General features: G+C 45.5%; 1 protein-coding gene across 1 annotated transcript in view; it reads left to right on the top strand.

Moving 5' to 3' along the window:
• The window catches only part of CTDSPL2 (CTD small phosphatase like 2), a gene marked incomplete in the record, with an annotated part of 2,284,573 nt that overhangs the window by 651,636 nt on the left and 1,605,648 nt on the right, over nt 1-27,289 (top strand). The window contains 1 exon segment of the mRNA XM_044078258.1: nt 26,677-26,826. Coding sequence (XP_043934193.1) covers nt 26,677-26,826 — 150 coding nt within the window.

Genomic DNA, 27,289 nt, shown 5'->3' on the forward strand with positions numbered 1-27,289 from the left:
GCAAACTGTCAAAGCTTTTCTACAGGTTCAACCACCACGTTTTAGCAGAAATTGGCCTTCTAAAAACTGGTCCTTTCCAGCCACGGACAAGCCCCAAAGAGGTAGATACAGGCGCACAAGGGGCAGAGGACAATCACAAGGATCATATAGAGGCAGGCAATGGCAAACTCCAGCACCAAGAGGTGGCGAAGACAGTGCACAACACTACAGGAAACAAACCCAATGACTTCCTCCTCTCCATGCCAAGCAAGTCTCAGCTGGCAGCACCCTTGGGAGGAAAGCTGGCATTATTTACAAGAAATTGGCATATTGTCACAACAGACAAATGGATCCTGGACGTTATAAACAGAGGCTACAGATTTCATTTTCACACTCTTCCAAAAATGAGAGGCATGCCAAACCTGCCACACAATCAAAGGGCAGAGGCTCAACTACAAATTTCAAAGCTTATAGACATGAAAGCTATTCAAGAGGTACCTACTCACAAACAAGGTCAAGGTTTTTATTCCAGGCTATTTCTGGTACCAAGGAAAGGAACCGACTGGAGACCCATTTTGGACTTATCCATCCTAAACACATTCTTACTCGTACCAAAATTCAAGATGCTCACATTACAGCAGCTTCTTCCCATGCTGGGCAAGGAGTTTTGGCTGGTAACATTGGACCTCAAGGAGGCATACCTGCATGTCCCAATCAGACAAAGCTGCAGAAGATACCTCAGATTTCTTGCAGGTTCAATCCACTATCAATTCTCTGCATTGCCCTTTGGCTTATCTACTGCTCCCAGAGTATTCACGAAATGCCTGGCATCAGTAATTGCCTACTGCAGACTTCAAGGGATACAAATTTACCCTTATTTGGACGACTGCCTGATCCAAGTGGACAGCAAGCACATACTTCTGGAACATCTGGCTTATGTAACACGGTTACTGAATTCCCTTGGATACACAGTCAACAAAGAGAAATCCAGGCTAACACCATCTCAGAAAGTAACTTTCCTGGGTGCCAACTTGGACACAAACACCCAGATGGCCTATCTTACGCCAGAAAAACAGAGGCAACTAACTCAGTACTTCAAAATACTAGCAAATTGTACCAGGCTTACTGCAAGGAAAATCCTGCAGGCTCTGGGCTTCATGGCATCTTGCATTCTTTTAATCCCATGTGCAAAGTTGCATATGAGGAAACTTCAATGGTACCTAAAAAACCTATGGTCTCAACACAGCCACAGTTTGGAAACAATAATACCAATAATTCCATGTTTGCAAAAGGAATTTCTATGGTGGGCCCAAGCATGTCAAACAAACACAGGTCTCCCATTCTGCAAGCCTCAAGCAAATCAAGTCATCACAACAGACGCCTCAGATTACGCCTGGGGGGTGCACATGACAGACAGGTGCATTCAGGGCATATGGTCCCAAAAGGAAAAGCACCTTCACATCAATCAGAAAGAAATGCTAGCAATGATAAATGCAATTACAGCTTTCAAGGGCCTCCTGCATCCAGGACAATTATTGATAAGAACAGACAACACCATAGTAATGTGGTACATAAACAAACAAGGAGGAACACATTCATACCCCCTGTGCAGACTAGCCATGACACTTTGGAACTTGGCTCTGGAATGGCAAATCGAACTTCAGGCACAGTACTTGCCAGGTTTGGAAAACACGCTGGCAGACAATCTAAGCAGAAATATGACAGATCCACACGAATGGAAGTTGCATCCTCAAGTGTTTACAAAGATAATCCAAGCGTGGGGGAGGCCAGACATAGATCTCTTCGCCTCCCACAGGAATCATCAATTGGAAAAGTTCTGTTCAAGGACCTTTCATCCAAAGGCCTGGAGAGTGGGCGCCCTTTCATTCAGTTGGACAGCATGGACAGTTTACGCTTTCCCACCTCTGCCTCTTCTGCCCAAGGTACTCTTGAAAGCAAGAGCAGACAGACCGAAGATGATACTGATTGCTCCAGACTGGCCAAGACAACACTGGTACCCACTCCTGAGGAGCCTAACACATACTCCTCCCTGGTCCCTACCTCTAATGCCTCTTCTGCTGACTCAGCACAGCTACAAAACTCTTCACAGTCAGCTGAAAACACTCAATCTCGCTGCATGGAAAATTCCTTAACACCACAACAGACCCTACTCCCCAAAGAGGTGCAGGATGTCATTTTGGAGGCCAGAAGGCCATCTACTAGAAAGGCTTACTCTGCAAAATGGAAACTATTTTGCTCTTGGAATGAGAAAAAAGGCCAGGACCCTAGAAAACTGAATTTGCCTCAGGTATTACAGTATCTAGCTGAGCTGCTGAACAGTGGACTTTCATTTTCCTCCATAAAAATCCATGCCTCAGCCATTTCTGCAGAATTCAACACTGATCCACCCTTATTCTCTCACCCACTCAAGACAGTTCCTCAGAGGGGCTAAGAATATAAGACCACCAAGGAAACAGCCAGTGCCAGCCTGGGATCTTAATTACATTCTAGAAAAATTAACATTGCCTCCCTTTGAACCAGCTGCCTCAACAGATTTGCAATATTTGTCCTGGAAAACAGCCTTCCTTCTGGCCATTACCTCAGCTCGTAGGGTTTCGGAACTGCAAGCCCTCATGGCTGTGCAGCCCTTTCTCATCTTCCATCAGGACAGGGTTTCCCTGCTAACCAACCCGTCATTTATGCCTAAAGTGGTATCCAGGGTAGCTTTAAATCAAGCCATATACTTACCTACCTTTTACTCCAATCCTCAAAACAAAGGGGAAAGGCTGCTACACTCCTTAGACATCCATAGACAGCTACGTTATTATTTGGACAAAACAAAGCCTTTCAGGAAATCAGAACAACTTTTTGTGTCCTATGCTGTAGTAGCTCAAGGGAAGCCAGTTACCAAACAGACAATTTCAAAATGGATAGGCCACTGCATACGGTTTTGTTACTCCTATCATGGAAAATCTGTCCCTACAGGCATCAGACCCCACTCCACCAGGGCCACAGCTACCTCTACAGCCTTCCTCAGAGGAGTCCCTACCAAAGATATTTTGGAGGCAGCCACTTGGAGTTCTGTGCATACCTTCACAAAACACTACCAACTGCCTTTATATTCCAAAACTAGAGCAGGCTTTGCCACTGCTGTGTTGCAGGGCATTCTGGCTCATCCTAGTTCCACCTAGTGCCTAACACCCTGTGCGTAGCTTTGGGATTCTACCCATCTGTGATTACTGCAGCTGTATGCACGATGAACATAGTACAGTTTTGTACCTACCATAAATGTAGATGTTCGAGTGCTTATACAGCTGCAGTACAGTTTTCCCTCCCTCCTTCCCCTCTTGGTAAAGGCCTAGGGCCTAACCCCTCTTCATACAACCTGATTGGGTTATCCTTCTATGGTATATTTGCTTTCAACTACTGATTTTTGATTATATTGCATTGCATGTATATAAATATAATTTATGTATTGCCTTCCTTCTGGGGGCATCTGACATCTGGGGCAAGAAAGACTGAAGAAAATGGCGTCAGCTGTGTCTTATATACCCCTGCCTCACTGACGTCAGGAAAGAAAGCGACACCAACCGATGCTGGACCTAGACTTTGGAATTCGGCCGACCGAGGACCCGCCTGACGGCAGAGAGCCCATCTGTGATTACTGCAGCTGTATTAGCACTCTAACATCTACATTTATGGTAGGTACAAAACTGTACTTTTTCTGGATTAGTTTTGCTGTGGAAAACCTGACTTGCCAGAAAACCCTTCTTTCTTTACAGACTGTAAAGAAAGAAGGGTTTTCTGGCAAGTCAGGTTTTACCCTCATAGTGGGTGTTACTGAATGGTGGCCAGAACTGACCAATGACTTGGTTACTAGAGGATGAGTGCATGGTGTCTGTCGGTGAGATTCAGGTCCGCTGTTGTTGAACCCCTAGTTGGGACTTAAACTATTTGATGTAAGAAGTCGGCATTAATGACGTCCAGGAATCTTTCTGTGTATTTATTTGAGGCAGTGTAGGTTTTCCAGTTAATGGAGGGATAACTGAAGTGTCCCAAGAGAGTAGTGTTAGGCTCAATATGGAGGGATACCCTTTTCTTTAAATGTACCTCATGGGTTGCAGGTGACATGAAGAGTGTTCAGTAGGTGGCTGTGGTATATGGTGTGGAGTTCTATGTACCATGAAAAGGATATGGAGAAGCTCAGGGCCATTGTCCTAGTGTACAAGTCTGGAGGGGAGATGTCTTGGGTATACAGACCCTCCAGTAATGCAGTAATGTTGTATGTTGGATCTGAAAGAGTGGTAGACATTGAAACACTGCACTGTTGGGGTGATGTCAATATTATGGAACCATGTTTTAGTAACTTCATAGTCATCTATATTTTTAAGTGGTAGGAATGCCTGTAAGGAGTGAGATTCATGTTTGTTTCTAGCTTTGAACAGTGCTATTTTTATATAGCTCTGATTTTGATTGGCTATGTAGGTAATTTGAGGAGACTGACCTTGCCTTTAAAAAGAAAAGCATTATGGAAGAAGAAAGTGTCCTGGCCAATATAGAGAAGCCATGGGGAGAGATGTTCGGGATGTCCTTTGCAAAACAGTCACAGATTTTTTTTTTTCAATCTTATAATGACACCAATAGCTAAGTTTAGTAATTGAAGTGTTACTTTTAGTTTCTATTGTGGTCTCATTCTTGGTAGTGGTAGGATACTATTTAGTTGTCTCACCATTTTCATCTTGTACCTCATTATTTTCCAAGAAAGTATGCCCCAAGTCATTCACTGTCTCATGCTCAGTGACCATGGTCTTATGTGTAATTTGGGATGAAGGGACTTGAGGCTCCTAGTGATGTTGCTTATCCTGGCACCAGAGTAGCCGCTAACAGTCACGCCTTCCTTGCTCAGCTTAATGAGTGGTGTATCCTATGATCTGAAGTAGGAGATTCATTTGTCTGCAACCTGTGGGTTATGGATCCGATATCGGATCCGAACCGGCATGGTTTACCAGCTATGGATCCAAGCTCTCAGCTCCTCCCCTCACCCATAATGCCCTGCTCTACCCTCATGACCTCAGATCTCGTTTGCCGCGCATGGTGACTGGATTTGTTTCTCAAGCTCTCAAGCTAAGTGCTAGTTTTAGTGTTAAATTTCGAAATTTAAAAGTTTTTATTGATTTTTTGTGTGAAAGTGTAGGTTCCCCCTTTGATATATTTACTTTTTTAGAGTTAGTCTAAAAGTTATATCCCTCCCTCGCTGTTAGCGTAGTGTGTGTGTGTTGGGCCTGTGAGTGTATTTTTGTTGTTTAGTTACTTTTAGTTTTAGTAACTACTGTGTTAGATTGGGATGGCAGAGCAACCCAAATCTATCTTTTCTAAATGCTCCGAGTGTGGCCATAAGCTTTCCCCTGCTGATGGCCACACTCGGTGTGTTAGATGCCTGGGGGTTGAACACCTCACATCTGGATGTTCCATTTGTGCAGGGTTCAACCCCAGGGCATTGAAGGAGCGGAGGTCCAAGCTTGTTTTGGCGGTCCTTTTACCCGGACTCGGCTCCGACCTCCGCTCCTTCGAGTAACCGTACCTACGGTTATTCCTTCTCGGCACCCCTCCTCCTCCTGGGACTCAACCTCCCGTTTCTGGTTGAGGAGAGGGATGCTAAGAAAGGACCGGAGGAGAAGCATCATAAGCGGCGGGCGAGACCTCTGTTTCGGCCCCGCCAGCCAAGCGGCTTCTCCCGGCTCCGTTGTCGGCTCCATTGTCGGCTCGGTCTCCTCCTTCGGCTCCGGTCTCCAGTGTGTTTTCACGGGACCTGAGGAGGAGGAGACCCGATCTCCGTCGAGGCTATCAAGGAGGCACTCCAGGCCTACCTCGGTAGCCTCGTCGAGATCCACGATAGCTTTACGGATGCTGATCTGGACGGATGATGAGAAGGTTCATCCAGGCCCAGATGCAGATGGGAGTGCTCTTGCCTCCCCTCTGGGGAGCTCAACACCCTTTTCAAACCGATTGCTCCTTCTCCGACCCGCTATCCGGGTTCGAGCAGCTGGAGCCGAGCAGCGGCCGGGGTGGGTCGGCGCCGATAGTACTTTGCCGGATCCGACCCTGCCCTCGAGTGCATCGGATCCGACCTCTCGAGCCTGGATCCGAGCCTCGGATCCGGGGATCAGTGCTCGCCGGCGCCGTCTGTGTCGGGCGCACTGTCCCGGATCCGGCGCGCCGGCTCCGATCCACTCTTCGGATCCGAGGGAGCCGATTGTCAGATCCTTTGGTCGAGGTCGGCTCCCTTCGGCTTGATGTAGTGGAGAGGGCCCTGTTGAGGGTCTCGGACCCCGGCACTTGTTTCGGCTCCGTCCCGCGCTCCCTCTGCACTGGGCCAGGCTTCCACCATCCGGCCCTTGGGACAGCCCGCTTCTGTGCCCCAAGCTGCTCCAATGGAACAGATTGCTGCTTGCGAGGAGTCCTCTGACAGCCCCCCAGAGGATGTTCCTCGCAAACATATGTGCAAAAGGAGGCACATTGACTCCCCCGAGTCTCTCACGGAAGACACGGACTTGGAGGAAGGGGAAGGCTCCCCACGGTCACCCCCCGAGGATGTCTCATTTGTGGACATCATGGAAATGCTCCGTATAAGGGGGGGGTGGTCTTCCCCCAAGTCTTCCTCGGACGAGTCCGTGTTCTTGGAGGCATTTGAAGCGGGCCCGTCTACCTCTTGGGTGTCCCCTCCTGCCGACCCCCTGGTGGACCTCATTACCACCAGGGCGTGGAAGGAACCGGACACCGTGGAGCCAATTCCTAAGAGGCCCGATAGGATCCTCAGCCCACCGTCCGACCGTGCCCATTGGAGTAAGGGGCCTCCGGTAGTTGCCATGTTGACGGCCACCAAGAGGAACTTGCTCAGGAGAGTCCCTCAGTCCATCCCGATCAAGGAGTCTCGGATGATGGACCGCTTGGGGAAGCGGATGTTTAGTTCAGCGACCTTCTCGGTAAGGCGCTGAACTACCACACGTCATTAGGATGCAGCGAGATCTCATTAAAGAATACGCTGCATCTCCCCCAGAGTCCATGTCGGAGGAGGACAGGGTGCTGCACTCCACCCGCATGGCCACTCTTAGATCAGTTACTAATACCTCTATGCGGCTACTCTCCCACGCTACGGAAGGTGCCGCTAGAGCCGCAGGGGCAGGCCTAGTCACTAGACGTCAGGCCTGGCTCTGTCACTGCGATTTTTCTGAGCCCTTCAAAGCGTCTTGCGCGCCCCTTTGATGGTTCTGCCCTCTTTGGCAAAACCGTTCGCGAAACCTTGACCCAGAGTGAGAAGGACGGGAAGACGCTGTCTGCCGTCGGAATCCGCTTCTCTGCACCCCAGAGGCCCTAGTCTAGGAACCAAAAGGGTCAGAAGAAGATGTGGTTCCGGAAGTCGCAGCAGTCCCAGCCTGCTCCAGACAACCAGTCCTTCCGTGGCAGAGGAGGACAGGGAGGACGCCGCCCTAGAGGCAGAGGGGCTCCCAGAAACTTCGGGTCCAGAGAACCTTTCTCTGAACGGCCCGCAGCAACCCTGAGGGTTGCCCGGCTGCTCCACTCTGGAGGCAGTCGGGGGCGTTCGGGCACCTAGCGGCATGGGAGTCCATAACATCGGACCACTGGGTTCTCCAAATCATATCCAGAGGATACCGCATCCCTTTTCTTCACTTTCCAAAGTTGAAGTCCCTCCCAGACGTTCCACCCGGTCAGGGAGGCCGCTTTGGCAGAAATTGGCCATCTGCTAAAGAAAAGAGCCATCCAGCCCGTCCCCCCAGACCAGATCGGATCAGGGTTCTACTCCAGGTTCTTTTTAGTGCCAAAGAAGACGGGGGAACTAAGACCAATTCTAGACCTTTCTCTCTTGAATCTGGCAGTCCCCAAGGAAAAATTCCGAATGGTCACTCTGCAATCTATTCTCCCCCTTCTGGGAGAAAATCACTGGATGTGCTCTATAGACCTCAAAGATGCGTACTACCACATCCTGATGGACAGGCGCTCCAGGAGGTTCCTCCGCTTCCGGCTGGGAGCCAGTCACTACCAGTTCGGGGTCCTTCCCTTTGGTCTCCCCACAGCCCCCAGGGTGTTCACCAAAGTATTAGCAGTGGTAGCGGCCCACCTGAGGCTTCAGGGGGTGCAGGTCTTTCCCTACCTGGACGACTGGCTTCTTACCGCCCCAACAAGGCATCTACTATTATTGGCGAGACTCCTTTCTCCATCTTGCTCCCTTTCTGGGCATTACAATAAATACAAAGAAATCCAACCTGGCGCCCACACAGCTCTTAGATTTTATAGGGGCCAGGCTAGACACAAGGAGTTTACGAGCCTTCCTCACTGCGGACAGAGTTCAAAATCTGCAGCTCCAGGTGCGGGCCATTTTCCACTCAAGTTCTGTTCCGGCGGAGTTGGTCCTGAGGGCTCTAGGGTCCATGGCGTCTGCTATAGCACTTCTCCCTCTTGCCAGGCTCAATATGCACATCCTCCAGTGGACTCTCTTAGTACAGTGGTCATACCTTGCTCTCCCTATGCATCACCCCATTGCGATCAGCAAGGCTTGCAAGCGGTCCCTCCTGTGGTGGCTTCACTCTCCAGATCTCCACGGAGGCCGCCCATTTTGTGCTTCTCCCCCCCTCGCCACGGTGACCACGGACGCCTCCCTCCTCGGGTGGGGGGGGGCATTTTGCGGGCCGGACCGTCCAAGGCACGTGGAACGATACAGAGACCTTACTGCATATCAACGTTCTAGAGATGAGAGCAGTGCTCTTAGCGTTGCTAGCACTTCAGGACTTTCTTCCCTTGGGAACAATTGCGATTCAATCGGACAACATGTCTGTGGTCTGGTACATCAACAAGCAAGGGGGAACAAGGTCTTAACCCCTTTGTCGAAGCCATGAGAGTTTGGGAATGGGCAATCTCCACCAACCGCTTTCTAATAGCAACGCACATTCCGGGTCGGTCCAACATCCTGGCGGACAAGCTCAGTCGCACCATTCTGACCCCTTATGAGTGGTCTCTCAATTTTCAAGTAGCGGAACGCATATTCGCACGGTGGGGAACTCCTTCATGCGATCTTTTTGCCTCTCCCTCAAACACCAAGTGCGACAGTTTTTTCGCTCTGATACCCCCTCCAGGAGGTTCTCCAAGAGACGCTCTGGTGCATGCTTGGCCACCCGGTCTTCTTTACGCTTATCCACCCTTGCCTCTGATGCTGCAAGTTCTTCAGAAAGCCTCTCGGGTGGGTTGCAGAATGATTCTCATTGCTCCGTTTTGGCCTCGACAGATCTGGTTCCCCTTTCTAAGGTCTCACTCGGTGAATCCTCCTTGGATTCTAGATCCCATTCTGGATCTGATATCCCATCCATCCTGCATACCTCCTCCGAACCTGGACAACCTGAAGCTGACCGCTTGGCTGCTCCAGTTCCACTCTTGATCAGGACTCCTGGTATTTCGTCACCTGTTAAGGCAATACTGGTGGCAGCTCATAAACCGTCCACTAGGAAAGTCTACCGCAGCAAGTGGAAACGGTTTTCTTTGTGGGGGCGGCAAAGCCTGAATCCCTTCACGGTTCCTCTCCCCTTAGTGCTTGACTTTCTAACCACTCTTTTTAACGATGGTGCCAGCAGTTCCACAGTCAAAGTACAACTGGCGGCAATTTCTCATTATCACATTGGCCATGACTCTAATCCTCTTATGTCAGCCAAGTTGTGTAAAATTTTCCTTAAAGGTACTTTTCTTCTCAGGCCCCTGTAAAACAAGCGGTTCCTCCTTGGGACCTCTCTTTGGTTCTCCAGGCCTTGACCGCCCCTTCGAACCAGCAGCTACGGTGGATCTCAAATTCTTGTCTTACAAGACAGCCTTTTTGGTAGCCATTACATCGGCCAAGAGAGTTTCAGAGCTTCAAGCATTATCAGCTAAACCTCCTTACTTGGTATTTCATCCGGACCGTGTTTACCTCAGGACCAACCCGTCCTTTCTTCCTAAAGTTGCTTCTGAAGCAAACATTAATCAGTCCATTAACCTCCCTGTTTTCTTCCCTAAATATGTAAACAAAGGTGAATACAAGCTTCACTCATTAGATGTTCACAGGCAACTTAGATTTTATCTAAACAGAACGGCTGGTCATAGGCAATCTGACCAGTTGTTTATTTCCTTTGCTAAATTTAATTTGGGCAAGCCAATTTCTAAAGTTTCTCTGTCTCGCTGGATTTCACAGTGCATCTTATTGGCTTATCAAGCTTCAGGAAGGCCCGCACCGGAGAGTGTACATGCCCATTCAACCCGGTCAGTATCTACCTCGGCAGCCTTCAAGGCTAGGATTCCTCTAGATTATATTTGTGCAGCAGCCACGTGGGCTTCATCTCATACTTTTATTTCCCACTATAAGTTGGATCTTGCATCTAGGGGTAGAGCATCATTTGGCTCCGGTGCTCGAATATCCTTCCATGATGGCCCAAGATTCAGGTAGCTGGGGACTCTGTCCCACAGGTTGCAGACAAATGAATCTCCTACTTCAGATTTAGAAGTTATGTACTCACCATAACGTTCCATCTGAGTAGGTGTATTCATTTGTCTGCAACCATCCCGCCCTCCTATCCCCCTGGCCTTTTCAGTTTCCTGCATATTATCTGTTACCCTTTTCAGGGTGTTTTTGCTGTTGGCAAACTCGATCTGAGGTCATGAGGGTAGAGCAAGGCATTATGGGTGAGGGGAGGAGCTGAGAGCTTGGATCCATAGCTGGTAAACCATGCCGGTTCGGATCCGATATCGGATCCATAACCCACAGGTTGCAGACAAATGAATACACCTACTCAGATGGAACGTTATGGTGAGTACATAACTTCTAATTTTTATCTATGGTGTCACCTGTGATTATGTTACTTGACGTATTGTCTTGCCCTTGTTGCCTCAAAGGCTTTGCCCTAGCAGTTAAGTGACCCCTTTCTGTATTTGTGTTTTTTGTAATGTTTGTGCATGTTTGCCTGTTACTGTCCCACTGAGTGTCCTGTAATTTGGACAGAGTCTTTAAGTATCTCAATGTAAGAAAGCTTTGTTTGTCTAGGACGTGGTGGGCGTGGTTGTGTGAGGTAGGTGTCAGGAGTGACAACATGCTGGTTACAGTCTACAGTATTTAGAGAGAGGTTGGCCTCCAAGGTTAGTAGATGCTTGCACCTCTCACATATAGAGTGGATTTAAGGCGAATCAAACAGTTGTCTGTGAGTATGAGGTGCAGCTCTTGCATTTCCTCAGTGTTCCTTTTGCTCTTGGTGTGCCAACAGATGGTAAGGTAAACTATGACTTTGTGGTATTTATTGCCCAGTGAAATAGAGTACTACTGAGTACTAATTAAATTAATTTGTAGAAAGGGTCTATATACTAGAACACTAGGATGAATGAGTCAAAGCACAAGAGCTGTAATTATATATGTACAGTATTGGTAAATGAAGAGTACGAAGGTCAGTAAAAGTATAGCCAGAGCTAATGGACATATAAAGTGATGATAACCAACTTGGCCCCAGTGTCACCACAACATCGTAGTACAAATGATTTGGCTTGTGACAAAACAGCTTAGTACATTGATGAGACGTTCGGTAGTCTAGCTACTACTAGAGTGCGGCATAGAATGCCTACAGCAGACAGCAAATGATGAATGTAAAAGACAGTAAAAGCAACTGTAATAAGACAGTGACAGTAAACTGGATCACATATTGCAACTGCAGTTCTACTACAAATTTACAGATTACAGCAGAGATTAGATTTGGGTTTAGAATGTCCAGAGCTGGCAGTAGTAGTAAAAGAGAAAATAAACAGTACGTCTATAACAAGAGGGAACTCAACCCTAAGTGGGATGTCTCCTCTGCAAGTGTTCTTTGATGCAAACAACTGTCTTTTTGCATCTGCATTTGCGGTGAGTCATCAGCAGGAGTGTGTAGATGTGCCTGATTAGATACTGTTGTTCTCTTAGTATAGTACCTAATAAGGAAGTGTCACAGGTTATGCTACTTCATAGGGTTTTTTACAGAACCAAACTGTGTAAATTCTTAGAACTGTAGTAAATATTTTTCAACTGTTCATTACCCTGCTGCTGAACATGCAGCACTTCCCAGATGTAGTTGGTTCTAAGATCCGGTCCAGTTAGGTATCTTCAGGCATCCCCTTGTTAGTCACTGCCAGCTGAGTAGAGCACTATTATCCACAGCCACCCTGAGTTAAAAGAACAAATCAGAATACATAGGCCAGTCAAACACACTGCAATTGCAACCAGTATTAATTTCCCCCAGAATGGTAACAGCACTGTAAACTCACTCTAAGCAATAACTTTCTAAACCAGTTCTAAGTGCGGAAGTCCACTATAGCATAAAGAATACAGAAGATTCTTTAAAGCCGCACTAGCACACACTCATTTAAGTGCAAAAGTGGAAACTTGTATTTACTTGATGTAGTGGGGTTTGGTTCTGATGTCGTCTCATTAGGTATCCTCGGACATCCTCATGTAGTCACATCCCAGCAGAGTACAGTAGTTACTACTATTGTTGTAAACCCAAATCCATACTGTACTGAAATCATTTTGCAGGGCTAGGTTTAATTATTTTGAAAATGTGTGTATGCTTAGAAGCACCAAATTATCAGTATACAAGTACATTCTGAGTTGGGATGACTGACAGCCCATTAGTGGTAAATGAGAATAACGGTGGTCCCAGTACTGACCCGTGTGTTACACCAACTTAGGTGTAGTAGCAGTGCTAGAGTGTACATTATTTTCTTCTGTAATAAATGTCCAATCAGAAAAATAGGAGCTGAACATTTGTAGTACTGCAGTGATCCACAGTTTTGGAATGTGTTTGAAGTCTAAAAACATAGCTCCCATTAAGTTGTCTTCTGTGTTAAAGATGATGTCTATAAAGTTTTATCACAGTTTTTTTAATTTGCCATAAAGCACAATACATCATGCATGTGCTCATCAATTTATAATAAAATGAAGCATTTTTTTCAGAGCAAAGCTGAAATGTTAATTTTGAAATTTCCACAATACATTGAAGTGACTTTAAAGCAGCTGACAATGTCTTGTCTCAGTCATTATATACTGACGTTATTCTTGGAGAGCCTTACTAATTAATGTGTTAGTTGCTAAACAGTTGGAAGCAATTAAATTTACCAAAAATATTGACTGCTTTACAGTTGTTTACCATGTAACCCCCCCCCACGATGCATTCACCTGTTTCATAATAAAAAAGTAAAAACAGAGATTAAGTAAAATAGTAATACTGGGGCTTATTCGTGGAAATGAACACTGGTTGGTCTCTGTCCGTAACTTCTTTAGTGGAGGTCCTAAGTAAGCCTTGGCAACTCTTTAATTGTGATGTCTCTGACAAGCCTAGGTGTTTTTGCATCTTTTGTCTTGCAGCAGAAGTGTCTCTGGTAATTTGGATTTTGGTGTCAGATAGCGGCAGAAAACAAAAGGCCAAAAGTATTGTACTTATTTCAATTAATTGCACTAGTGATTTAATACATTAAGTAATGCTTTTAAGCTGCACAAATTGAAGTTGAATATTGGAAGTCTGGCTGTGTGTTACACGTGAACATAACAAGAGATATGATGTTGTTCAATCTCGTCATTCATTCTTACACATGGGTTCGGCTCCGAGTCGGCCGCTTTCACAATCTTAAGGTTTTAGAGTAGCTCGAGGCCAAGTCCCTATCCCACGATGCTCTCTGTCACACTTCAGATCTAGTTTGCCGCTGCAACAGATTGGAGGTCGAGAGAGAGCTCTGGCCAATATTCTTCAATTTCTTAATATCTAGATAGATATTTTTTTGCAATCTTATCTAAAATAGTGTGTTTGTGGCTAGTTAGCCTTAGTTTTTGCATTTAGGCTTTGTCCTTGTTATATTTGACGAAATTTTTCTTTTTCAAGAGCCGCTGCTCTTAGGCCTGTTTGGCTGTGTTTTTTTTTGTTGGTTGTTTAAACATTGTTTACCCTATCATGTTATAATTTTTATGAAAATAGAGAATTTAGAAAGTTAGATAAGTGGTAGTTAGCATTCTATATATGTACAGATGATAGTACTGCAGATTTCTGCTTAACGTTTTGCTGTGTGTGCTGTGTTCTTAGCTAATATAAGATTGGACCTTTCTTGTGAGGTTTGCATTATATACAGATTTGCTGATGTTCATAGTGTTTCACTGTTGCAGTCATTACTCTTGGGTTATCCTGCTGGCAGGCTACCCGCAGTCGGCCTGAATTCCAAAGTCCTGGTCCGGCGTTGGTTGCTGTCACCTCTTCCCTGACGTCAGTGCGCCAGGGGTATAAAAGACGCAGCCGATGCCATTTTCTTCAGTCTTTCTTGCCGCGCGGTGCCCAAAGCAAAAGCAGTTCGCAAGTGCCGGTCGGCCGACTCCTGAGATTTTCAAAATCGAATTTCAGATCCGAAGTCTTCATTAAAGCGAAGTACCCCGTTGGGGAAACTTTTTTTCTTGCTCCAGATCGATGTCAGAAAAAGTTAACAATTGTATTTCTTGTGGGAAGCAAATACCTCATAAGAATTTTCATTCTTACTGTATTCCTTGCCCAGGCCCTGATCACAATGTTGCTAGCTGTCTGTTTTGTGCTAGATTTAACCAACGCACTATTAAGCTTCGGTACGATTTTGCCTTTCATTACTTTGGCCGAAGGTTAAATTATATAATGCCGTCGGAACAGCCGATGACCAGAGTTTATAAAAAGCGCAAGGAAAAGGACAGGCATCTGAGTTCCAAAACTGACGACGAGGCCCCCGCTAGGCCAGTTGCCAGTTTTAAGTGAGGCGCTTTCGCAGCCCCTGACGCCCACTACCTCAGAGCCACAGACCGCTTCAGACTCCCACGTGGAGCCGACTAGGCCTCTGGATACTCAAGGTATTAGACTCTCAGAAACTATTCCCTCAGATGGGTCCGGAGCTGCTGAGCAGGCATCTGCTTCTGAGGGTGTTTTCAGACCTACACAATTATATGTCAAGCCAACCTCAGCTTCAAAGACTAAAACAGCTCTAAAGACAAAGAAACAAGTACAGTATTCTCCCGGACAGACTTCCATTCCTAAGAAACAGATGCTTAAAATGGCCGAAGACATAATTACTTTGATCAAGGGTTCCCATCCACCTCGGCCTAGGCAAGAGACAGAATATGATTCTTCTGATCAGGTTTCAATTTCCTCTGATTCCTCTTCTGAACAGGGATACACTTTTCCTCCCTATGAGGATTCTGATGCTGAAGAATCTATTCCTTCAGCCTCTCCTCCTGAGGATTATTCTTTTGGGGAAACCCTGCATACCATGAGGGATCATTTTCACTGGGAGAGCCAAGATTACTCAGAATCTAAAAAAAGGCTCAGAGACTTTCTTTTACTACCTCAGCACAGACCTCTTGCTATTCCACTGGTTCTACACATTGTAGATGATATATTTTCAGAGTCCGGCCTATCTCCTGACTCTTTACCCCCTGCACCTGCTAAGCCAGACAGATACTACAGGGTTCCATACTCTCCTAAATTTCTATATAAAAACCCTGCTGCTGACCCAGAAACTATATCTCAGGGTCCCAAAGGGGTCAAGGCTTCCACTGCAAAAACCCTGTCCCCTCTGATAGGGATTCTAGGGCACTGGACAGATGGGGGAAAAAAATTTACACTTCTGCTACCTTGGCTGTAAGGGCTTTAAATCGTCAGTTTTATATGCTTAAATATCAGCAATGCTTAATGTTTCTGCTTAAACAAAAAATGTTGACAAATTCTGAATTCTCTGATAACAAGGAAATACAGGATTTATTGCATGCAGCTGAACAAGTGGGAAAGCATACTTTGCAATGTGTTTTTGATTCACTGGAGGCCTCTTGCAGAGCCGCTGTTACGGGTTCTGTCATTAGAATCTATGCTTGGTTAAAGGAACAGAATCTGCCTGATCATGTTAAAGCAAAATTATTGGATGCTCCATTACAGCATGATACTTTGTTTGATGTTAAGGCAGAAGAGGTGTTGAAGAAAATGGAGGATAAAGCGAAATCCATGCACTCAGTTAAGAGCCACCCAGATTTAGCAGGAACTGGCCTACAAAGAATTGGTCCTTTCCAGTGTCAGACAGGCCACAAAGAGGCAGATACAGACTCCCCAGAGGCAGATCTCAGCCCCAAGGCTCATACAGGCCTAAACAATGGGGTGCTTCTACCTCCAAAAGCGGAGAAGACAAATCACAGCCATACAGGAAACAGTCCCAATGACTTTCCTCTGCCAGAACCAAGCACTTATTTTTTGGCAGTCCCCTTAGGGGGAAAACTAGCACTTTTTTCACCAAATTGGCACATGATTACCCAGGACAAATGGGTCTTGAACATAGTGTCTCAGGGCTACAGGTTCCACTTGCACACCCTGCCAAGGGCAAAAGGTATGCCTGACCTGCCACACAATCAATGGGCAGAGGCACAAAAGCAAGTTTAATCTCTCATGGACATGAGGGCCATTCAACAAGTACCACAAGAGCAGGGACAAGGATTTTACTCGAGACTTTTCTTGGTGCCCAGAAAGGACAAAGCCTGGAGACCAATACTGGACCTGTCTATACTAAGCACATTTCTGGATGTTCCAAAATTCAAAATGTTTACTCTGCAGCAACTACTGCCCATGCTGGGCAAGAAGGCTTGGCTCGTAACTTTGGACCTAAAAGAGGCATACCTGCATGTCCCAATCAGACAATCTTGCAGAAGATACCTCCGATTCATAGCTGGGCTCAATGCACTACCAATTCTCTGCACTCGCCTTTGGCTTATCTACTGCGCCCAGGGTCTTCACAAAATGCCTGGCACCAGTAATTGCATCTTGCAGACAAAGAGGAATTCAGATATATCCTTACTTGGACGACTGCCTTATTCAAGCAGAGAACAAAGACATTCTACTAAAGCATCTGGCGTTTGTAAAAAGATTATTAATTTGCCTAGGTACACAGTAAACGAAAAGAAATCAAAACTAGTACTCTCTCAAGAGATAATATTCCTGGGTGCAAGCTTAAATACAACTGCCTAGATGGCTTATCTCACGCCAGACAAACAAAGGCAACTGACTTCTTACTTCAAAATGTTGGCAGCAAAGACCCAGTTATCTGCAAGGAAAATCCTGCAGGCTTTGGGCTTCATGGCAGCCTGCATTCTGCTAATTCCATATGCCAGACTGCATATGAGGAAACTACAATGGTATCTAAAAAGTGTTTGGACTCACCATTGCAACAGCCTGTTAACATTAATTACCCTCATCCCCTGCCTGCAACAGGAGTTTCGATGGTGGGCACAGGCCTGTCACCACAACAAGGGACAGCCATTCACTTTACCCACAGCCAAGCCAACACTAACAATGGATGCATCAGATTATGCCTGGGGGGCCCACATGGCAGGAAAATGTACTCAGGGCACATGGCCCGCAAGCCAGATGCATCTTCATGTCAGTCAAAAAGAGATGCTAGCTGTTCAGAATGCCCTGACAGCTTTCAAGGATCTACTTCATCCAGGACAACAACTGATAAAGACGGACAATACTACAGTCATGTGGTACATAAACAAGCAGGGAGGCACACATTCCTACCCCCTCTGCAGACAAGCCATGACTTTGTGGACACAGCATTGACTTATCAAGTTCACCTGCAAGCACAATTCCTGCCAGGAAAAGTAAATACTCTGGCAGACGAACTAAGCAGAAACCTCATGGATCTCCACGAGTGGAAACTGCATCCACAAGTCTTCAGCATGATAACAAGGAAATGGGGATGCCCAAACATAGATCTATTTGCCTCCCGTCACAACTGCCAATTACAGAGATTCTGCACAAGGATTTACCACAAGCAAGCATGGAAAGTGGATGCCCTATCCTTCAGCTGGAAAAACCTAACAGTATATGCCTTTCCTCCACTGCCTCTCCTCCCCAAGGTACTCCTAAAGGTCAGAAGAGAAGCCAAAAATGATACCGATTGCCCCAGACTGGCCACGCTAGCACTGGTACCCAATCCTAAAGAACTTGTCTCAAGGTCCAGCCTGGACATTGCCTCAAACTTCTCATTTACTGACCCAACAAAACAGTCAGATCCTGCACAGCCAGCTCAGGGCCTTAATCTGGCAGCATGGCGGATAATGTAGCCGTTCAGAACACTCCTCTTTTAAAAGCTGTTATCTTGGAGGCCAGGAGGCCCAGTACCAGAAAATCTTATGCAGAAAAATGGAAGAGATTCTGTGCTTGGAACCAGGAACAAGGAATTGACACATTTGTACCAAATATTCCTCAGATTTTACAATACTTAACTGAGATGCTGGACAAAGGCCTATCCTTTTCATCAATTAAGATTCATGCCTCTGCCATTTCAGCCCATTACAATACGGAACCACCTATCTTTTCTCATCCTTTAATAAGACAGTACCTCAGAGGGGCCAACAATATAAGACCTCCAAGAAGAGCACCGATACCTGCATGGGACCTCAATTATGTCTTGGAAAAACTCACACTGCCTCCTTTTGAGCCAGCTACAACAGCTGATATAAATTCTTATCCTGGAAAACAGCTCTGCTCCTAGCAATAACCTCTGCAAGACTAGTCTCCAAGTTACAGGCACTCATGACTGTGGAACCTTTTATCATTTTCCATCCAGACAGGGTTTCTCTAAGGACGAACCCTACATTTATGCCTAAGGTGGTGTCCAGTGTGGCCCTTAACCAAACCATTCACTTGCCTACCTTTTATCCAAACCCACAGAACAAGGGTGAGAGACTTCTGCATTCTTTGGACATACACAGACAGCTACGCTTCTACCTGAACAGAACTAAAGCTTTCAGAAAGACTGAGCAACTTTTAGTAGCATATGCTGCAGGATCACAAGGAAAGGCTATCTCAAAACAGACTATTTCAAAATGGATAGGCCATTGCATTAGTTTCTGCTACTCACAGCATGGCAAATCAGTGCCTAAGGGCATTAGGCCACATTCCACCAGAGCAGCAGCCACTTCAGCAGCCTTCCTCTGAGGAGTACCAACCAAAGACATCTTAGAGGCTGCAACTTGGAGTTAAGTGCACACTTTTACAAAACACTACCCCTACTCTAAATCCAGAGCCGGCTTTGCCACTGCAGTTCTGCAGGTCCTCATAGCCTCTCCTAATCCTATTTAGCCCAGCCACCCATCCTCAGCTTTGGGATTCAACCCAAGAGTAATGACTGCATCAGTGAAACACGATGAACATAGAACAGTTGTGTACCTACCATAAATGTAGATGTTCGAGTGTATTCACTGTTGCAGTCCAGGTTACCCTCCCACCATCCCCCTTTCATTTGCTGGGCGTTATCTGTACTTCTCTATTCTATACAACCTATGTGGTGTATTTGCTTGTAGATGAAGGAAATGTTTACTTTAGTGCATGCATGTTTATTGGCATAATCTATTTAGCCTAACCTTTTGGGGGCACCTGACATCTGGGGCAAGAAAAACTGAAGAAAATGGCATTGGCTGCATCTTTTCTACCCATGGCGCACTGACGTCAGGGAAGAGGCGACAGCAACCGACGCCGGACCAGGATTTTGGAATTCAGGCCGACTGTGGGTAGCCTGCCAGCAGGATAACCCAAGAGTAATGACTGCAACAGTGAATACACTTTAACTTCTACATTTATGGTAGGTACACAACTGTACTTTCTGACTGGTGCATATGATTTTTTGCTTTTGATATGGCTGATCAGAAAGAGAAACAAAAGTCTGGATTTAAAAGATGCCCTAAGTGCGGGCAGAAAATGTCCATAATTGATTTGCATGTCAGTTGTGTTTACTGTTTGGGGGCAGTCCATCTTCAGGAGGATTGCTCCATTTGCCATTCTTTTAGCAGCAGGGTATTACTGAAGCACAGGAGAAAACTAGTGGACAGGGGTTTTCTGAAACCAGATTTCCAGAAGTCTTTGGACAAGGCTGACCAGGCTTCCAAGTCATCGAAGGGTTCGAAGTCCTCTAAAGCTTCGTCGGAGCCCAAGTCTTCGGCTCCAAGCCTTGCTGTTAAGGTGCGGTCGCCGGTTCTGCAATCTTCGAAGCCGTGCACCAAGCCAATGTTTTGGAGCCAGTCTCCGTAACCTTGAGGTCACCCATATTGCAGTCTGTGGCTTCTTCGATACCTTCGACTCATTCTTCGAGAACCCTCTCCAATGTGGATGTGGACCGAGTGGTGCAGAGGCTTCTCAAGAACCCGACACTCGCCAAATTATTATCAGCTTCAACCCAACCGGTTTCGGAGCCGAAGACCATTTTACCTATTGTCTACTCCTCCTCTGAGCCGAGCCGGGCCTTCAGAGCCAGGGGAGGGGGAACTGATGATTGCGGATCCTTTGGAGTCGAGGCCTGTTCCAGTGCTATCGACTCAGTCAACTCAGACTACCTTGGTTCCATTCGAGGAGTCTGGGAGTCAACACTCTCTGGTAAGCTCCGGGGGTGAAGAGTTGAACCGATGTGTCAGTTCCGACCCTTCCTCTCGGAGCTTCGGCATGGATGAGCTCAGCTCCTTCCTCTGGGTCAGAGCCCACTGTGTCAGTGCCCGGAGGCTGCAGTCTTCTTCAGAGCCGGCTGCTTCCTCACGTCAGAGCAGTGGAGCCTTCAGTGCTATGAGGAGGGTTATGTCTTCCAAGACTCCGTCATCAGGGCCTTTCTCCTCCTCCCCCTAAAGTGCCACTTTCCGCCTGTACAACACTGGTCCCTGTAAAGCGTCGAGACCCAGAGCCTCAGGTAGCCCCATTGGGTGACCCATGTTCTACTGAGACCTCACCGGATGCCTCCACTGATGAGGTTCCCAGGAAGAAGCTTTGTAAGTGGAGGCATTTGGACTCCCCGCAGGAGTCTATTACATCAGACACTGATTTAGGGGAGTCAGAAGGGTCCCTCTCTGAGGATATCTCCTTTTCTGATATCCTTGAAGTCCTTAAGCTGAGGGGTGACTGGCAGTCCGTTAGCCCTATTGATGATGAGTCGGTACTCCTGAAGGCCTTTGGGTCTCAATCCTCCACCTCCTGGGTGACTCCACCCTTCGATGAACTAATGGAATTGGATGCTCGAAGGGCATGGGAATCTCCTGATACTGTGGAACCTGTCCCTCAGTGGCCCAACAAATTTATTACGTCACCCCAAGACAAAATGTTCCTTACCAAGGGAGTGCCGGTTGATAATGTGGTGGTGGCGGTGACCACCAAGAAGGAGATGTCTGAAACTTCTTCTACTGTCCATCCTCCTAATAGAGATTCCACGACTATGGACAGGTATGGGAAAAATGCATCTTAAGTTCTGCGACTTTTGCTATGCGATCGCTCAACTACTTGACACATTTTACCCGTCTTCAAAGAGATCTCGTAAAAGAGCTTGGAGATACTCTGCAGGGTGGTACAGATGGAGGTGTCTCTGATAAGGTAACAGCCCAGCTTAACCCCCTTAATTCCATAGTTAACTCATCCATGCGGCTCATTTTTTATGCAGCCGATGGTTTGAGTCGGGCAGTGGGTTCAGCAATAGCAATTCGGAGGCATTCCTGGATGCGCTTATGCTCCTTTGCGGAATCCTTCAAGTCTTCTTTCGTTAATACTGAACTAGACAAACACAAATAGAAGCTCCAAAAACCAGCGTGGCAAATGTAGTTAGAAGTAATTCCTTTATTTACTGAAGAGCTTTTCGTCCGATTTAAATACACAAACTTCATCAGATAAAGTAAAAAGTGAGCTGTTACTTTTTAAATAAGCAGAGAAATGCATCAGCTGACATTCGACATTTAAAACAACATACCTTATTTTTAAAACCCTTCTTGTTAAAAAAAACTTTTTATATTAAAATATTTTCTATTAGTAAATTATTACAAATCAAGCAAAAGTTATTACAGACATAAAACTATATCCAATTCCACAATTAAAAGCTAGAATTGGAGAGGATGGAATTACTTTGGCAGATCCGGTTATATGCATATAATTTACCGGGTCTGAATGATATGTGTTCAATTATGCCTATATTAAAATTAAAAAGACTTTGCAGATAGATTCATGAATAATCTGTATGTTTTAATTTACCTTTAAGCTCTATTGAGTTTAAAATAGTTTTACATTTGCCGCTGCTGCTCGGAATGGACTGGCTAATGTAATCCGCTTATAGGATGGGTCCTTCATTAGTCCAGTGTCAAAACTGGTTTTAATTGTGGAATTGGATGTAGTTTTATGTCTGTAATAACTTTTGCTTGATATGTAATAATTTGCTAATAGAAGTATTTTAATATAAAAAGTTTTTTTAACAAGAAGGATTTTAAAAATAAGGTGTGTTGCTTTAAATGTCGAATGTCAGCTGATGCATTTCTCTGTTTATTTAAAAAGTAACCGCTCACATTTTACTTTATCTGATGAAGTTCGTGTATTTAATCGGATGAAAAGCTCTTCAGTAAATAAAGGAATTACTTCTAACTTTGTTTGCCATGCTGGTTTTTGGAGTTCCTTCGTTAATACTCCCATTTGATAGCTCGTCTGTTTTCGGGCCCAAAGTCAAGGAGACCCTCACTAGGTGTGAGCAAGATGGAAAGACTCTATCTGCCGTAGGAGTCTGTTTTTCTACCCCTACTAGACTGTACCCCAAATGGCAAAAGGGAAGAAAAATGTGGTTCCAGAAATCCCAAGGGACTTTTCAGAACACATGTAATGAACCCCCCCCCCCTTCCAGGGGTAGAGGAGGGGGTAATAATTGAAGACGCAGCCCAGGCGGCAAGAGGGTGGTTTGCAAAATCAGGGCGACGGGGATCAGTTCTTGGGTAAGCCTTACCAGTGCTCCTGAAAGGAGGCCTGACTGTATTACTCTGGAGGCAGTCGGGGGTCGCTTGTCTTTGTATCTAGATGCCTGGCTAGAAATTACAAAAGGTTCGTGGGTACAAAGAATTGTTACCAGAGATTGTCATTCCGTTCTCAGAACATCCACTCGTACTAAGAAAAATCCCAGATGGGGGATCAAGCAGCCATAGAAATTTAAAGGCTACAGGAAAAGTCATCCAGCCAGTCCCAGCAGATAAAGTAGGATCCGGAAACCTACTCCAGGCTCTTTTTAGTTCCAAAGAAAACAGGGGACTGGAGGCCCATCTTGGACCTCAGCAGACTCAACGCCTTTGTAAAGAAGGAGAAGTTCCGGATGGTTACGCTTCAGTCGATTCTTTGGTTCCTAGGAATGGGCGATTGGATTTGCTTTATAAATCTCAAGGATGCATACTACCATATAAAAATGGCCAGACCATCCAGAGATCACTTGTGTTTCCAGCTGGGAGCCAGTCACGATCAGTTTCGAACACTGCCCTTTGGTCTCACAACAACCCACAGAGTGTTTACCAAATGCATGGCAGTGGTTACGGCTCACCTGAGGCATTTAGGATTCAGAGTGTTTCCGTATTCGGACAGGCTCCTTACCACCACCTCCAGGCATCAACTACTTCTGTCCAGAGATCACACTCTCAATCAGTGCTCTCAGTTAGGAATAACTATAAATTTCGGCAAGTCTGCGTTGTCACCATCGCAGCTTATCTCCTTTATCGCAGCAAACTTAGACACCACCACCACTATGGTAAAGTTGCCACTGGACAGAATAGTCACTCTTCAAAAACAGGTATCAGACATTCTGCTGAGAAGAAAACTACCAGCTTCTCAAGTGTTGAAACTACTAGGTACCATAGCAGCAACGCTCATAGCAGTTCCTCTGGGGCATATGCACATGAGAATACTTCAGTGGTTGCTCTTCACCCAGTGGTCTTGCCAACAACTTCCGATGGCATTCTTGATAATGATTACAGATTCATGCAGAAGGGATGATCTTTGGTGGTTGACCAGCCATCAAGTAACAGTAGGTCGCCCATTTGTTCTTCTCCCGCTGACCGCCACGGTGACCACGGACGCTTCTCTGATAGGGGGGGGGGATTTTTCAGGGAAGAATTGTCCAAGGCACCTGGTCAGAGACAGAGTCACAGTTGCACATCAGTGAGAAGCTGGTAGTTTTCTTCTCATCAGAATGTCTGATACCTGGAGTTGAGAGTGGTGCTTTTGGCGTTGCAGTACTTCCATGACTGTACCTCTGGGGACGATTGAGATCCAGACCGACAACATGTCTGTGGTCTGGTATGTCAACAAACGAGGGGAACCAAGTCTTACCCCTTATGTCGAGAGGCCCTGAGAATTTCTCAGTGGGCTTTATCCACAGGGCGCTTTCTTATAGCAACGCACATCCTGGGGAAATCCAATGTGATCGTGGACAAACTGAACAGAGCCATTCTGATGCCGCACAAGTGGTCCCTCAAAGACGAGGTTGCAGAGATGATTTTCCGCAGATGGGGCCAGCCTTGCTGTGACCTGTTTGCATCCTCTATGAATGCCAAATGCAGAAGCTACTTTGCCCTGAATCCACCACCAGGGGACAGCCCAAGAGATTCGCTCATACACGATTGGCCCCTGGGACTCCTATATGTCTTTCCACCGATTCCCCTGATTCTGAAATTCTTGCAGAAAGCCATTGTTTTGGGGAGGACTGTAATTTTAATAGCCCCATTTTGGCCCTGACAGATTTGGTTTCCCTTCCCTCGACTCTACCAACTGGAGGAACCTTGGATTCTGGACCCAGTTCCAGATCTGCTAACACATTCATCAGGGGCCCATCATCCTTCTCTTCATTCCCACAGATTGACAGCTTGGCTGCTCCAGTTCCCAATTTAGCCAGGTCACACGATTTTTCTTTGGAGTTACAAAATATTCTTGTATTTTCTCATAAAGCTTCCACCAGAAAGTTGTACGCCAACAAATGGAAGTGATTTGCTTTTTGGGCTTCCCACAATAATATTGACCTTTGTCGCCCCAATTGCTAGCATTTTGGAATTCCTGACTAAGCTTTTTCATGAAGGTGCTGTAGCTGCCACTATAAGAGTTCAATTGGCTGCTGTTTCGAATTTTCACCTCAGAGCTGAAGGTTCTAACCTAATGTCTTACAGACTATGTAGAACCTTTTTAAAGGGTACCTTACATCTTAAACCGCCTGTTAGACAACCTTTTACTCCCTGGAATCTGAATTTTGTGTTGTCACGGAATATTCTTCCTCCCTTTGTGCCTGCATCATCCTGCCATTTAAAATTTCTCTCTTGGAAAACAATTTTCTTGGTAGCCGTTACCTCAGCACACGGTGTCCGAACTTCAGGCCCTGTCTATCAAACCTCCATATTTGTTGTTTCATCCAGACAGAGTGTCACTGAGGAACTAACCCTTCCTTCCTTCCAAAGGTGTGTTTCGAGACTAACCTGAACCAAACTATTGAACTCCCAACTTTTTTCAGTAACCATTCTAACAGGTTGAAGTATATGTTGCATAAGCTTGATGTTCACAGGCAATTAAGATTCTATTTGGACAGAACAAAAGAATTTAGAAAATCAGAACAACTTTGTTTCTCATGCTGACACTAAGAAAGGGCTACCAGTATCCAAAGTAACTCTTTCCAAATAGTTAACTGACTGCATAAAAATTTACATATTCCGCAGTGAATCAACCATTAGAACATGGCGTGAAAGCGTATTCCTCTAGGGCTATTTCTACTTCCTCAGCTTATGCAACTAGGCTGCCTTCGGACACTATATGTGCAGCTGCCACTTGGTCTAAGCCGCATACCTTCATCACGCATTAAAAATGTAGATAGGGCCTCCAGGGACAGGGCTTCCTTTGGTTCCATTGTCCTCAGGAATATACTGCCGTGAGTCACCCAGGATTAGGGTGCTTGGGACGCTACCCATGTGTAAGAATGAATGGCGAGATTGAACAACTTGACATAAAGAAGTTATGTACTTACCATAACGTTCCATGTGAGTTGTTCATCTCGTCTTCATTCTTACATCCCCACCCGCCTTCCCCCTCCAGGTTTTTCAAAGAACGAATAAGACTTGAGGCCTGGTGGGTGTCTTGTTGTAGGTTTCTTACTCCGGCTGGAGTGCCTTTTATGTGTTATGTCTTTACATGCTGGGATCAGCGAACTAGATCTGAGGTGAGACAGAGAGCATCATGGGATAGGGACTTGGCCTCAAGCTACTCTAAAACCTGAGCTTGTGAAAGTGGCCGACTCGGAGCCAATGGATCAGCTCCGAATCCATATGTAAGAATGAAGGCGAGATGAACAACTCGCATGGAACGTTATGGTAAGTACATTACTTCTTTATTTGCTGTAAGGTGCCATTCTTATTTTGTCACAGGGGATGTATGGATTTAAAATTGTAGTAATCTGTGGAGAGGTTGGCTTCAAGGTAGTTCGTTTTTGGGAATTGTTCACAGCTACACTGAATTAGTTTACCTACTTTTTCCTGAAATGTTTTTGTGGGGTTGTGAACTTTATACCTTTGTTGTCCATTGATAGGTACTGTATTAGCTGGTCTTTAGCGAACTGTCTTCCATCCAAAAGCGACGAGAGCCTTCTGCATGTTACTAGTTTGTCTGAGCTGCTGCAGCAGTACAGTCCTTGAATTTGTACCTAGTGAAAAAATTGGCCCTGGATTGTCCCAAACATTTTTCTTACTACATTTGTAGTGGATGGTAAAGATAAGAAATTGCATTAAGAACATAATTTCACTGTATACTAACTGTAAATTTGGATTTTTTTTTCATTTTCTCCCTATAGAAGCTGCAACATTTACACCAAACAACAGGCATATTAAACAAAATGGAAAACTAGACAGTAGCTCTGCTTCTGCCAGCCCCCCAAGGACTACATTTCTGGGGACCATATTTTCTCCTGTGTTCAGCTTTTTCTCGTCTACAAATAAAAATGGTAATCAAGAATTTATTGTAGTTATTTGTTGATGTTATCAGCAGTTTTATTAATGGTGCTTTAGACTGCTCCATGTTGCCACTTACATGTGTAAAAGGCAGCATTGAGTGACTTGTGCATTATATGATTTGTTTTCCTTCACTTTGGCATTTTGTGTTTTTACCAAGCAGTTAAATTATTTTTGAGAAGTTAAGACCATTTACACCTGGTTAGTAAGCGCATATCAGGCAACATTAGTAAGTATTAAAGCTTAAATAGGCTGCATTCTTGTGGCTTTTACATTTCTAAATTCATGTGCTGAACTGAGATGATTCAGCCACAACCCAAGTAATGCTGTAACTACCATGGAGATTTCATAAACTTAAGGATTACTGTGTTAATATCTAACACTAGAGATCCTTTTTGAGTGGGTCATTAACTTCATATCCTCTTTTGGACAATTGTATCATTTTTTTTTTCTTTA

The sequence above is a fragment of the Protopterus annectens genome, chromosome 7.part0, assembly GCF_019279795.1.
Source record: "Protopterus annectens isolate FY-2018-M chromosome 7.part0, PAN1.0, whole genome shotgun sequence".
Lineage (NCBI taxonomy): Eukaryota > Metazoa > Chordata > Ceratodontiformes > Protopteridae > Protopterus > Protopterus annectens.